Here is a 15949-nt window from a genome sequence, read left to right on the forward strand (position 1 = left end):
AAAGACTTTAAATTTTAATTTGTAAACCATATCAACACATTGATTTCATGCTTGCATGAATAAGAAAAACTTCAGTAAATTAAAAAAAAAACCCACACATTTATTATCTCAGGCATTACAGGTATTTATAGCCAAAAAATCACAGGTGATCATGTACAGAGGGTTACATCAAATCTGAGGCAATACTAGGTTTCGCAACATCCAAGTTTATAGTACTTTTTGTGAACTGCTCCCTCAAACTTTGAGAGAACATACTCCTGTCTCTGTATCAAATATGCAATAGTCGAGATTGATGCATGCTGCTTGGTCATCAAAAAGTTCTGCACATGTTGTACATTCATCTTTACTAACGTGAAACTGTTCGCATCTGGCTTTGATAGCTTGTCTGCAGACTGAAATATACAAAAACTTAACCTGCATTCATGCCTCAGTAGAGATACTTTTATCAATTCATCTGTTAATAACAACATATTTAAAATATGAGTTAAATTCAATAAAATACTAAATGACAAATCGACGTTTAATATCGACAGCGATATCCTAAGCAATTATATTTTTGGAAATCGCATTATTAAGCTGAATGTACGAATATTGCGGGAATTGTTTTAAGACGTTAACAATAGTATATCTTATCATAAGATATTAAATATCCGACACCCCCCACTCCCGCCGATTAACATTTTTTAGTTAAACTATTTAATATATTAAAATATGTTATTTGGGAACATATTGATATTGATTTTATTCCTTTATTAGTCCCCTACCAGTTTTCACCGGAGGGGACTATAGCTTTCCTCTGCGCCCGTCAGTCCGTCTGTCTGTCCGTCCGTCTGTCTGTCCCACTTCAGTTTTCCACACTTTTATTCTTTATGCGTTTGAGGAATATTATGAAATTTGCTGAACAGCTTCAAAATGTCTAACTACAGATCAAGTTTACACTTTTGTAGCGTCTGGTTGACATATTTTCGAGAAAATTAATTTTTTTATATTCCAATTTATTAATGTTCGGGTTCGATATTCTGCATAACAGTGCATTGTTTTCACAATTTCCACAAACCGGTAGGGGACGTGTATTGCTTATGCAATACTCTAAGAATGCTTGTTATTTAAGTGTTTACAATTGAGTGCCTTTTACTCTTTGTAATGATATTAATCCATTTAAAATATTCAAAATTAATAATCGTAACGTCGTGCGGATTAGTACGTTTTTACATGGTGATGTGTCTTCATTACACATCAAATGATCCCGGAAATATGTGGCTATTCGATTAGAATTCAATGTTTATGCATTTTTGACAAACTGCAACCAATTACGTAATGATAACATTTTTTACAATACTTAAAGGAGTTGATATATCAAATATCGAAAAAAAGCACATCGTCTCTTCATTCAGTAGCTATAAACGTTTTATGAAAGCTAACATTAACCACTTATTCATACCATCGATTTTGTCGTTGAATTTCTGTCTGTCTTGTTCAAACTCTGAAAAATCGATAAACAAATACATTGGCCATTTTCTATCTCATGTTTAACTCCCATAGCTAATAAAAAAAAGCAATTGTAAATGAAATAATAAATTTGAAAAAAAATATCATTTAACCTAAAGCATATTTGTTTTTACAAAACATTATCTTGATACAGTTTTTTCTTTGTGGTTTTAAATATTTTCAGCATGTTTCAAGTTAGCATGAATTGTATGTGCGTACACTAGATACAATTAGGGCCCCTTAAAAATAAAATGTGCATTTGGTTCAGTATGTTCTATAGATAAGGTGGTATATAATTGTCATAATTATAATTTTGTGAAATTGCGTATTTGAGAGAGGAGGAGGAGGAGAGAAAGAGAGAAAAGAGAGTTGCGTTTCCTCCCAATTTCGTGTTTAGTCTCTTTCCAATCTTAATTGACAAAAAATAAACACTTATATTTAAGCAGTAGCTTAACAGTAATAAGAAAATATAAAGGACAAATATAGTTTTAAATATCATTCAATTTCAGGGGGTTTTTTTGAGGGGGGGGGGGAGTATATAATCATTAGATTATATAAATTGTTCAAGACTTTTGGGTTTGAATGACCAATTTGAGTGAATTCGTATATGTACAAAAGACGCCTTAACTGATCTACGCGGTAAAATATTTTTCTTCATAATGTGGAATCATTATTGATCGTGGGGACCGATGTTCTTGGCTTCCTGGGATACCCTTGCTCAAGAATTTTAGGAACGTATAAACAAAATGTCTTCTAATTCATTTAAGTAACTCTAAAATTGCTACCAATTAATTTCGTTCGCAAGAACGAATAAATTTTCGGAACCCACGAACATTGACCCCCAAACATTATATGATTCCACGATACCTAAGAATTAAAAAAAATTGTCATAAACGTGATACATATACCAATAAAACCAACATCCAATAACAAAGATGTAATGATGCTCCCTACTCGTGTAATGTCTTTAAAAAAACAATCTATCAAAAAAATCCAATTGTTTGATTGCTTAACTAATTTTTTTTAATAATTGTGTGTTTTACTCTTATACGTTAGGATCATTTGATTGGATTTAAAATGTGTGACTTCATCATTGTCTTTTGTAAAACGCACACCCAAATCTTATTGCAGAATATTAATTGTGCATTTTTGAAATAGTGTAAATATGTATTCTATATGAAAGGCAAATAACCATTATACTGTATGGTTATGAAAAAATAGAGTTTCCGTTATTATTATTACTGTATTTACCACTGTAATCCTTGTTTTTTCCGGTTTTACTGTTTTCATCGTTACTACCGTTTTTACCGCTATCATCGTCATTACTTCCGTTGTCATCATCTTTACTTCCGTTTTCACCGCTATCATCATCATTACTTCCGCTGTCACTAATATCATCAGAAATATTTGAATTTCTTGCCTCGACGCCACTATCTACAATTATATATATATATAAATATATCAACTTTGGACATGTTTTAGTAAAATTAAGCACACAACAAAGTTAATATGACTAATCATTTCCCGTTTATCAGATGTTTTGCGAAGAAAATCAGAAATGATATTTTGATGAGATATCTCAATGTCTGATAATTTATCGACGGATAAAGGAATACGCAAGTATTTAATATTGTAAAGCTTATTCTTTTTTTATCAATCAGAAAATATTACCAAAAAAACTCATTATGAGTATTTGTAGCACATAGATTGTAAATCAGATTTATATGAAAACCTATAACCAGACTTTTTGTTAATGTTCTAAATTTTTTTTTTTTTTTTATACTGACACTTATACAAGTTCCCCTCAAACTATTTAAACTTGTTCAGATATATCAAATTTATCTGACAATTGCGTGCAAACATAAAGTTATCAAATAACGAAAATGGTGGATTATGGAACTTTCTGTCTGATGCATCCCGGAAACAACAACGGATTAAATCAATATTAGAATAATCAAATCAATAAAAACTAAACTTACCGTGTGGATTTGCCAGCGTATGTGCTAAGACAAGGCAGGCCATCAGAACTAATATCAAACTATTCATCTTGAATACAGGTCCACTTTAGGAACACTACAAAAGCACAATATAACAAAGAAGTAATACAAAAGGAAAATGCATAATATATTGATGTATATTTATTTCAGTTTGTGATTAATTTATGTTCTTTTACTCTAATGAAAACATACAATCAAACGCCAAAGTAAAAAACATATTGACAAAAAAAAAACAACAGAAAACAAATAAACAAGCCGGGTAGTGGTACTCTAACGCATAAAAAAGAAATAATACAACCCAATATCACAAGTTTGCTTTATTTGGTTCATCAAAGAGTTACTTACCGACAACACTGCACCAAATTTCTTCTTCTCCTGACACATCTCTTTAAAAAATGCTTAAATTTATAGAGGAAGCTCCGCCTCCAATATGTTAATTATAATAAAAAAAATATGTTTTATTATAATGTAAAATTGTCGCAGAATAGATGCACGGTCATAAGATATGATTAACAAGATCTTAAATTAATGAAAGATATGCTGACTTCTGAATAATTAAAAACATTACGGCATTCTAATTATTGAGACCATTTCTAATTTCGTCGAAGGTCGTGGCAGGGCCCAGTTTAAATGTAAATTCTTTTCTGACAGAACTAAATAACGCAAACTATTAAGTTTATTGCATTTCAGTTTTGTTTCATAAAATAATATATTTGCAGATCTTAACGAATAAGTTAAATTTTCCGTCAATCAAACAAACAATGTCTATATACAGTGATATGCGTAGCGATGTACTGGTAACGGATAACGTTTGTAATTGAGTCCGTTTATCTATTTACATTCATTTTATTAAATCATGTCTCTTGTGCTTTAAAATTCACAAATGCCACTTATTTTGTTTTTGTCAAATGGTATTGTAGATTAAAGTAGAATTAACAATGCAGTGGCGAGAAATGGTACCTGGCGAGAACTGGTCGCACGACAGTAGTGTTTGACCAATGTGGGTAATTCCTAACCTAATGATGACCCTGCTTTGTTTAAGGGACTTTACAAATTCAAATTTTATCTGTTTCTAAAACTTGTAAACCCCAAATTATATTTTGTTTTTAATAAATCATTCGACAATGAAAATAGGTGTAAATGTAAGGTTTTTTGGAGTGATAAACGTCAATTTTCTGACACCATTTGACTTCCTAAATGAAAAATATCATTGCACATCTTATTATATCCCAAGAAATGATGTGTCTATTCATAACAGAATAAGAAGAATTCTGGGATGTAGGGTTTTTTTTGGAGCGATAAACGTAAATTTTCTGCTATTATTTTACTCCCTGGATGAAATTTAAATTTTCAAAACCTTATTGCACATCTATTGGATAGCCCCTATCATATCCCAAGAGAACTCCAAAGATGTAAGAGGATTTCTGTGAACCATACTTTTTTGGCAAAAACGTCATTTTTTGTTGCCAACCAATCCCCGTGATCAAAAAAAAATTTTGAAACCTGATCACAGTTCAAAATGACACCCCCAATCATATTCTAGAAGATCATTTGGCTACTACCAAAAATCATGACGTTTTTGAAACCAGATTGTTCAGCCATCAAAAGACTCTCAAGACAAAATTAAAATTTTCCGAAACCTTATTGCGCATCTTTAGGACACCCCAAAACATATTTCAAGAGATGATTTGTCTATTGTTGAAAATGTAGGAGGAGTTTGAGGAGAAAGGTTTTTTTTTACAAAAAAAAACACGTCATTTTTACCAATTAGTTGACCCCCAGGACTACCAGAGAATTTTTGAAACCTTTTTTCAAAACAACATGACACCCCAAATCAAACTTCAAGAGTTCAGTTTGCTGGTTTATAAGATGTAAGAGCAGATTGAGAAAGTAAACGTGACAGGCGGACGGACAGACAGACGGAACAGGGTAACAACAATATACCCAAACTTTCTTTAGGAAGTACGGTTAATATTCCTGCAAAATGACTCTAATGCCAAAAAATGGTAATAGCCTGTAGACATATTTATTTGATCGATGTCAAATATTAATTTGGAGGTAAAGTTAATTGCTTATAATATAAAATTCCAACCAATACTTTGATTTTTACATAACTGAAAAAACATGCAGCAAATTAAATGACTTGTCGAGCTTCAGAAGATTTATTTATGAGTTCGTTCATTTATGCAGGCATGCCGTAACAATTACAGTATAAATTGTGTATTCGTCATTATATCTAAAGCCCGTTAAAAGGGGTTACATCAAAACTAGGTTACGCAACGTCCATGCTTTAGAATTAGGTGTTATGTTTTTATTACATAATTCATAACAAACGATCACTGAATGTTTGCTTGTTTTAAAATAAAATTTGTCTTCGCAATTTTTGAATGATTGATGTTCTGAAACGATTTTAGAAAAAATTGAAAGTATTTAGATTTGTTGCATTGCACTTCGCCAACCTTTTGCCTGTGTTACATCGTTTACATTAGCATTCATATTCTGTTCCCATTGAATCAAGGAAGACAGTGTAAGCAATGTTTTTATTGATACTTATGCTTCGTGATGGTTAATAATTTCAATCCAAATTTTCTTTAATGTTTTAATTATATGAGATGAAATTCGTTTATAACAAATGTCTATATTATGTTCCTGGTTTTATTATTCCGGTTGACAGGGTTTCTTCGTGCTCATGATTCTGGCATAATCTCCGACGATAGGAATCTGACTTGTAGGACGGATATCACAACCTTTTTTGATTCTGAAATTTGATCACTCATCTGCCCTGATAAAGGATGAAATCAGTTGTTACTTTAATTACACAGACTTTTGTTGTGACTAACGTTGAAAACCAGAAAGATCAATTAATAAGTTTATATGGTAAATCTACAAATAAACATTTTTAGATCCGGATGCCCAAATCCTATGGACAAGCAATTTTCAAAAAGGTAACTAAAATAAATGATGATACAGACCCTATCAGCGGTTGTTTGTTTTGAAGATTTAGTTACACAAGTATTTATTAAAGGTTAAAGGATTACAACAAAATTTGATTCTTCCTTTCAACTGTACCAAAAAAAAAAAGAAAAAAATCAAATTATTTATTTCATTTCATTGTTTAATTGTTTTTACAGGCTGTTGTAAACAACTTAAGTAATTCAATGAGATGTAAGCTTTTCAATGATACATTTCATTAAGAGAATTAACAGTCCAGATCGATGATAAACAAGTGTATATCTTTATTATTTTGTTTAATTCAATAATTCAATTGACATGCATTAGAAAAATTAATTTTGTTTGACATAATTATCAATACTAAAATAATTTAAAATGTTGTGGAACAGATCAGGATTAATTCTGTCACTTGTACATTCCAAATATTATTATATCTTGTTAAGGTCTTCCGTTTCCAACGGAAGACCTTTCTATTATTGTGCGGGAAAGATTATTTTTTTTTTTTTCTTCCTAGACGCGAACTTTGAGGCTTCATATCTTGCTTATTTCTGAACGGTTTTTGCTAAAATTTTCAGGGCTAATGTACTTTACAAAACACTATCTTAAGCAATTCATAAAATTTAGAATTCCCTTTCAGTTAAAGAGTTATTCCCCTTTTAAAAATTTTTAGGGCCTTTTGTTTCCAGACAAAGGCTCCGAGACTATGATAGCAGGGAATGGGAATCCAACGAATTTGAATAACAGAGACATTGTAGTTGTGCACATCTGTTTTTGTTTTTAGATTACGTTTTTTATTTAGGAAAAGGTAGGGGGTCAAAAAACAGGATTCAAAAAAGTGCGAAAATTTAGACATATTTTCCTTTATATCTTTTAAACGAAAAATATTTTGTTAAGACATGTAGAATAAAAGTTGTGCAAAATATAGTGGGCTTTCATTTGACACCAATAAAAAAGGGCTGGCCCCTTAAATTAAGGGCCAATGGCCCCTAAAAAAGTTTGCTTAATAACTCAAAAACGGTTAGTATTTTGATATGGCTGTCGCTTGAAAAGTTGTTTGTTGGGATCTCATAAAGGTCGCTACAATGTTATTTTGTATGTGATTTGTGTAGTATGAGTGTAAAAAGCTTTACATGTTAACATGTACCTGTTTTCATTTGACAAGTTAACGAAAGTCTTTGCGCGTACAACTGGCATAAAGTCACCGCAGAAAGTATGCTGGTTTATACAAACGGCATTAATTCATAAGAATTGTTTTTTTAGAATATACGTGCTTTTTTTAGGAGTTTAAGTCATTGTTGTTAAGTTCTTAAAATGCTAAACCCTTAAAAACGGGATTTGGAAAACAAATCATTGTTTTTCTTTTCTAGTAAACCACAAAATATGGAATTAAAAAAAATCTATGCATTACATTTTAGTTATTAACTCCATACATTTAAAATCTACCTTGAATCAGAGCAGGTGTGTACCATTACGTAAGCTCTCCCTCGCCCGCGGCCGAGAGAATCGGTCACCATGGTCGCGGCTGGACTACCTAGCGGTCAGGGGTTATCTAATACACGAGAGTTGCGTCTCTCATATATGATTTTATTTATCCGCAAACCCAAGAATTGTTTTCGTTTTGATTGCACATGTTTTTTTATGGATTAAACGATTGGGTGTCAATTAAGAAATCGTTCAGTTAATTAATAAAAGCAATGTCATTCTCAATCTAAAGCAATAATAGATATAGATAAATTGTGGGTTTTAAGTTTAAAATAAATAACTTCTATTTGATAGAGTAAGGTCATTATACTGCAATTTTCAAGGCTTACTGGGTTCTGAGCTGTGTGGGTCTGTGCGTTGTACCTTTACGTAATCTATCGTTCGCCCACGGCCGAGGATCTCAGCCACGGCTGCACTACATAGCGGTTATTTATACACAAGATTCGCACACCGAGACGCACACTTCCATGCATATGAACGTGTTTGAGTTAATATAGTCGTAAATACAAGAACTGTTTTAATTTTATGTTATAAAAGTTTGTCCATTTTGTATTTATTTAATTAAATTTGAGTGTAAATGAATATTAATGAACGATATTAACCCAAATCGGAAACATCGTCAGACATAAACTAATGGTTGGTTTGTTTATATAAAATATTTTATAAACTGTACAAATAATGTTTTAAATCAACAACAACAACAACCCCCTAAATATTAAACATTTAAATGATGATCATCCATCGCCCATGGCTGAGGAGATCCGGCACGATTGGACAAGTGATCCGCGGTCGGTTCGTGATCTTGTACCTTATCACGCGTTCATGTTTCATATTTTGGCATTTTGCACGGACACAACTATATTTTATTATGTTTTCAACTATTATTTTGGTTTAAGATGAAAAGATAACATTTTGTTTCACTTTCCCAACCGTTTGTTTATTCGGTCAGTCTGTGTTAATTCAATCGCCACGTGCGACCGAGAATCTTGTGTCGCTTCAGCGCACACAACTCAGAACATATATAGCCCCGGGTCATCAATTGTTATGTAACTGAGTAACAGTTGGAATGGTGTTTTACTACATAAAATATAAATAAAAAAATCATCCAGAAAAAATGTTACCGTAACTCAATAGTCAATACCAAAAATAAAAATCCGTATGATTACAAACTGAAATCGGTTTTTCAGTATTCGGCGGGATTTTATTTTTTCTTCTAACATTAGTATTTTTATTGGTTTCAGAGAATACGATGTAAAAATACAAACAGGAAATAAATCTGATATTATTTACATTGATAATGTTGAAAAATATTTAAAATTAAATTAGTCACATTTGTTAGAAAACAATGTTATACAAACATCCGATAATTTTTTTCCTATGTCGTATCATTCGCGTAAATAAATATGTTCTGTACATATCCATGTACCTCAGAAAAAATTCAAATGATTAAACAAAAAAGAAAGTTGTAATTACTATTTCGGATTTTTTTCAAAGTAATTTAACATTGTATTGAAAAGAACCAGAAATAAAAATGATTTAAATTTTTGACTCAATCTTCGTATATATTACCGGCGCTCCTTACATGTATAACGGCGTTCAGTGTATATAGATTATCATGATCTATTTGAATTAAGTTCCATTCGTAAAGATTCCCTTAACAATTTATTGCATGACTGTGTACATTGTAGGCAAATCCCTGTGCGTTAATTACGTCTTGTTTTCCGTTAACAGTGGTTTAAGTAATTAAAATAATTACTTGTAAAAATATCTATAATCGGGATTCCAAAGAACTTACTTCCCGCAATTCATAGAAATGATCAGTATGTTTTCTTTCTATGTTTACATTTAATTTTGTTCAAATAATTAATAAATTTTCTATCATTTAAATTGTGTGCTTCATCAGATACTGATTCCAATTACCTTGAAGTGATTAATTTTTCCATTGGCTATTGACAAAAAAAGAGACGCTTGACCATCCAATGAAAACAAATACACAGAGTTTGATTGACAGGTTCAGCCAGGTGCAGGTCTCACCCGATGTCCGAGGTTATGTGTGCCGCGAGTGGTCTCAATAAGAGTTATCGATGTAAATAAATTAAAAAAAGATACATGCTTATCAAAACATGCTCGTGTAAGTTAAAGTTGATTAAGGCTTGTTCCAACAGAAATCATGTTTTGCTAACTGTATTTAATATTTTTTATGTATAGCGAATTTTAATATTGTACAGTTATTTTACCGGTAACGAATCAGTATGCGGTTTCTCGTGCATGCAACTATTATTATCAAAATTCCAAATGTTTTTATTTTTTGTTTAAATCGCGTTTCTTTGTCCTTCTAAACTGTATCAAACTTCCGAAAATATAAAGGATGAATTACGGAGACAGTAATTTCAACACCCCCTCCAGTTTCCTAGTTTCGAATTCGTTTCCCAGTATCGAATTAAGCGGCCTTTATCACTTCTGACCGAATATTTTGAGGCGAATTAATTTCAAAAATATTCTAGAGGTACATGTTAATGGACTTATAAATGAACAAGGAAAAACGATTGTGGGAATATGTCATTTAAACAAATTATATGATCGTTATTTTTATCATACCGTTTTCCGGTCAAATTGAAACTGGACTTGAACAGTTTTCATTTCCGTTACTTTATAATATTGAATTTTCATAAAAACACTTTATAATAGTAATTGATGATAAGTAGTTGCCATTTTCCTTTGTTTTTCCCGTATCAATTTTTGCAGCCAAATAATACTGCTGTCGCAGGGAACCGTAACTAGGAAAACTACACGTGGTTCTATTTGAAGTCGTAATTTCATTCAAAGCTCCATTATTATTTGATATGATGTATTATCTTTTTAAATGAATTATATTTACTAATTATTCACTAAATAGGGATCAATAACAAACTTATTTTCATAGTTAGGCTTAATTGTTTTCACACTTTCGTTTTTTCTGCTTTGAACATCCGGTAGCTCATATCTGGGGCACATTTTTAATTGTTAAACAATTCGGTAAATAATCGTGCAAATGGCAAACAACTTCACGTACTGATATAATATTTATTTCTGTGTTATAATCACCTAGCTAGAATTTTTTAAAACCTCAACTTTGTCTTCCACCAATAATTTTTCTAAAAATTATTCGATACTGGCAAATATTCGTTACCGGTAAAACTGTACCAGTACTGAAACATCGTATAAAAACGTTATTTATACATGTACTCTGTAACTAGTCGTCTTTTAATACATATACCTTTCTTTTGTTTGTTAAAAATAAATTCAATTTTGTTAAAAGATAAGTATATCATTTCTTCTAGATTTTTTTTTTCATGAAAATACCTACAAGAGAGTTTTGCCAATCACAAACAGTTTAAAGTACATGTAATGTAAAACACGGGCTCCATTTTGAAACAAATTGTCAGAGAGTTCCGAATGAAATCTGATAAACGTTTCACATGGTTCTCGCACGCTTTGCTCGAAATGATTTAAACGCAATGTCCGAAATTCTGCACGCTTTGTCCGAAACGCTAAACGGTTTACACGAAACGCTTCACGATTCACACGAAACGCTAAACGGTTATTACGAAACGTTTTTCGCACGTAAGTCGCACGCTTTTTTGTTGTTGTATAGTAGTACGTTTCAGGGTCTGTAAATTTTGTCAGCACGCAACAATTCTAAATTGCACATTGTCTTCAAAAATTTACAAATATTTAAATAAAGAAGTTATCTTAGAGAAAAGGTTACGTGTTTTGTAAACGGGTTCGGTTTAAAAAAAAAAAACACAATTCCTGACATGACCCATGAGTACATACTGTTTACAACAATGCTTGCTACCCCCTGAAAATTTAACTCGCCATTAAATATTTCATTTTTTAAATAATGTTTGTTACGATTACATAAACTGTGTGCGACAAATAGTTTTCCTAAAACATTTTCTTATTTTCTTTTTCAAAACACGTTTTATATGCAGGCTTTCAATCACAACACGTTTTAATAACAAAAGCAGAACTGAAAGTTTAGTAATTATAATCGTTTGACACCATATCACATATATTTTCAACTCGCAGCAACAACGGAAGACCTACTCGTGGCTTTGCCACGAGCTCTGCTCTAGTTTTAATACCTTTTTAACACTTGGGCCATTATTAAGTCAAATAACTGTCTTTAGATTAATATTTTACAGAAAGAGATTTGACAAATCCTTTATCTGTTCTACAAGAGACCCTAATGTCTGTTCTGTTACAGTTCCGGAATAGAAACCATGACCGGTATGGTTCTAAACATGTTCTCTTACAGTTTCAGAACTCTAGAAGATGTGTTCGAAAATATATTAAAAAAAAAAAAAAAAAAAACCTCATTCCCTCTCTCTTGTTCTCTCTCTTATTCATACACAATGCAAACACGTACGTTCAACGGGGGAAATTGATAAATAGAATAATACATTACTCATAATTCTTTCTTTTTGCAGAATTTCTTTCTTGTGATGTTTGCGTGTATTTTAATCTTTAGAAATAAACAAGCGTGTGTAAGATGAAATCCTACAAGACGTAGAGTAAAGTGATGCAAAGATTTTTTTAGGGGCGGGGGGGGGGGGGGATTTATTTATAATTGTTTATCCCTTCATTCTTAAAAAGGACTAATATATAAAAGCAATTTAAAATGCATTAAATCTACTATACTCTGTCCTGAGTTTTCGCTTGATATTTCGATAATAATAAATACCTTTGTGCCCAAACAACGTTCATCAACTAATATGAAAAATGTCCTGATTATCTGTTTTGAAACGCCCCCTCTACCGCTCCAGGTTTCAATACACATCCCAAAATAGAAAGTCTACGTAGATTTTGCATTGCATCAGCTATTAATAAGCCCGGATGATAATGTTGAAAAATTGAGCGAAGTGTCCCAAGTACTTCCGAATGGAGAAAGGATGTAAACATTTCCCATTTTAAATTTCCGTCAGAAATTTGTTTTCCTCCCTGTACAATTTTATGAGTGAAAAGGGATAATTTATCAATGAAGATATCTTGGATATTTTCCATTTCCTCGATTTCAAGTATACTTCATTCACAGGTATGTGTATATTTACTAAAAATCATCAAAATGGGATGGAAGCAATACTTTGGGACAGACTATAAAATCCTGCACCAGAATAACTGCTTAAATCTGCATTTTCGATATGAGAAATATTGAATGAATAAAATTAGCCGATTGTTTATGAGAGTTAAGTTTTGATAAGTATAACTTTTCAGAACGGGTATTCAAGAACGCATGATGACTAATTAAGAGTGTTGCTAAAACGCAGAACGGAAAACGGAACGGAACGAAAAATACTATGACGTTTATCGCTAAATATTGTATAGATTGGACACATCTATTTACTTGGTATCATTTATTCACATTTTATGAATGATTATTACCAAAAGGTTGCTTAGTAATTTGATATCATTCTTACAAATGTCTATCCTCTAAATCCTTGCATTCAATTTGCTAAATAAAGTGAGAAACAGAAAATTGAAATGTACACACATTGTGATTAGATTAGCTATTAAAATAAGTTTTTTTATTTTTAGAGAGAACAAATTGAACTTCTAATTTCAAATAGATTGAAATACATTTATAATATATCATATAAATAAAAAAAAACAATTCTTGTCATAATTACCACCTTGCTAAAGTAGATCGGGCAAAAACTATACAAAGTTTTTTTTTTTTAGAAAAATCAAAGCGTTCAGGCCACGCCTACCTCATTAATGAAGCGCGCAAACCGTTCACAAAGCGAGCAACTTTTTTCAGCAAAGCGTACTGTGCAAGAATCGAACCGTTCCGTTCACAAAACGAAGCGAACCGTTCAAAAAGCGAACTGTAAAAAAGGGTACCCAACTGAACCGTGCAACTGGTGAGGTACGTAGCACATTTCAGGGTCTGTACATTGTGTTTCGTCGGTAATCAGGAAAAAATAACAGATAAACTACTGTATAAACTAGGTATGCATTGTTATCAGCCTAAATAAAATCGTATCGGACTGAACAATTAGTGAACGCTAAACGGAATGACGTGCGCGCTTATGAACGCTTAGCGAACGCAGAACACAAATGGAGCGAAAACTCGTGCGCAAAATGGATGGCAGGGTGAACGATATGTAAACATAATGTGAATGCAAGATGAACGATTTATACGGAGGGCTTTTTTCGAAGTTATCCTTACATTGTGTTTCGTCAGTAAAAAAAATAATGTCGGACTGAACGGAAAATTAACGCTAAAGGAACGGGGAACACAAGGTAAACGCTTTGTGAATGCACCGCGCTTTTCAGTGGTCAGCGTGAATGGAGCGGAGAACACGGTAAACGCACGAAAAAATGGGAAAGTAGAACGTTTCAGAGACTGTAGTTTCATTTCTTTCCTCGATTAACAAGATATGTTTCAGAAAGAGTTGTGTTTAGTTGATGTTAGCATGTGAATTAACTCATTTATTTTAGGTGTCAACATCATTGTGTGCACGGATTTCGAGAGAATGGTTAGGAGTTTAGGAATCTAGACCCTCCTCCCACTTCATTTATAATTATAGTAAAATTACCGAAAATACATATCGGATCCCAATCCCCCCCCCCTATGCAAACACAATTACATGTATTACTCTGACCCCCCCCCCCCCACCTCAATGTTTTAAGGTAGTAGAAGACACATATCGATATTTATGTGGATAAAAGTCCGTTATAATCAATATTCTTTCACGGTGACGCTTTAGAATTTTGAAAACTTCAATACATGTATTTGGCCGAACAAAATAAGTTTTTAAAACTTAAAGGATTTTAACTCTCTACGTACAGACACGTAGTTAACGTTCTTACCCGTTACGCTTTACTGTTAGGTAACATTATTTTATTATCAACGACTTTGTATGAATTAATTAATTAGAAAATGACGTTTAACTACTGAAGTGGCTTTTAATACCTTAGATGTCAATATACACCATTCAGTTATTAGCAAATGCTACTATTGACATGTACTTGCTTTCTTTTGGCAATTTTTGATATGAAATGAATTCAAAATTGCCAACAATAATATAAACCAAATGTTATATTTCTTGCATAAGATTAGTTAAGTTATTGCATATATATTATCATGTGACCAATTGACCATATAACAATATTTTGCAATATTATCTATGATTCAGAGTGCTTTGGAAGCTAAAACGGAACTCGTTAGTTGTTAATCTGATAACTTAAATTCAAGTCCAGGTATGGCCTTAGTAAAGAATAATTTTTATGCGATTCCCGCTTCTTAGGTTGAACACAATTTACTTGTTAATTGATTTAAGCTTTACAATACTTAAGTGGAAAATACACTGTTGGGCCATTTAAGTCGGTTTGAAGTAAGACATACGAAAAAAAATTCATAATGTGTTGTTAATGTTAATTCCTGGGCGAAGTAAAAATGTACAGAAGGCATCTGCGAAACTCAACTTTCAAAATTTTTAATGTTTCAACATTAAAACGAACATAACGGATTTAAGCTAATATGACAGCGCTATGCAAAGTTGTTCATTATAAAACCCAGACAAATTGTCTCCCCCAGAAAGGATTGCTTATCATTGACACAATACTCCAATATACGTGACATCCGACGGACTTCATAAATAGAATATTGTTGACCATATTTTTGGCATATGTGATGTTTGTATTTTCAATTAGACAACATCCTTGATGTAAAAAAAAATTAACTACAATCTCTTCCTGAATTCATTTTGCTCAAACTAATTAATTTCCTTGTGTTACTTCTGTAGATGATGAAAAAATATCATAGTTTATTTTTAATACAACAGGAAAATAATTAAAACTCTTAGTTGGATACAAGCCATAATTGCTTCCTTCCAGAACATATTTTGTGTTTTATAAATATAATACAATTTACAAAACAATATATATAAAAACAACGATTTCAAAAACATTTTAAATACGGTTTTTTAACGTATGGTTTTATCGGGGGGGGGGGGTTGCATTTCGATGTCCTTTTATTTTCTTCT

The 15949-nt window shown here is 31.9% G+C and overlaps 1 protein-coding gene across 1 annotated transcript; it reads right to left on the minus strand.

The window, feature by feature from the left end:
• Positions 1 to 113: 113 nt before the first annotated feature.
• Positions 114 to 3906, minus strand: LOC105332939 (dentin sialophosphoprotein). The gene is made up of 5 exons (XM_011435684.3): positions 3831 to 3906; positions 3468 to 3561; positions 2740 to 2922; positions 1442 to 1483; positions 114 to 392 (listed from the first exon to the last, which is right to left on the minus strand). Exons 2-5 carry the CDS (start codon positions 3532 to 3534, stop codon positions 235 to 237), a joined length of 450 nt encoding a protein of 149 aa, XP_011433986.3. The 5' UTR covers positions 3535 to 3561; positions 3831 to 3906; the 3' UTR covers positions 114 to 234.
• Between the last annotated feature and the right edge of the window lie 12043 nt (positions 3907 to 15949).

This window comes from Magallana gigas, chromosome 1 (genome assembly GCF_963853765.1).
Source record: "Magallana gigas chromosome 1, xbMagGiga1.1, whole genome shotgun sequence".
Classification (NCBI taxonomy): Eukaryota; Metazoa; Mollusca; class Bivalvia; order Ostreida; family Ostreidae; genus Magallana; species Magallana gigas.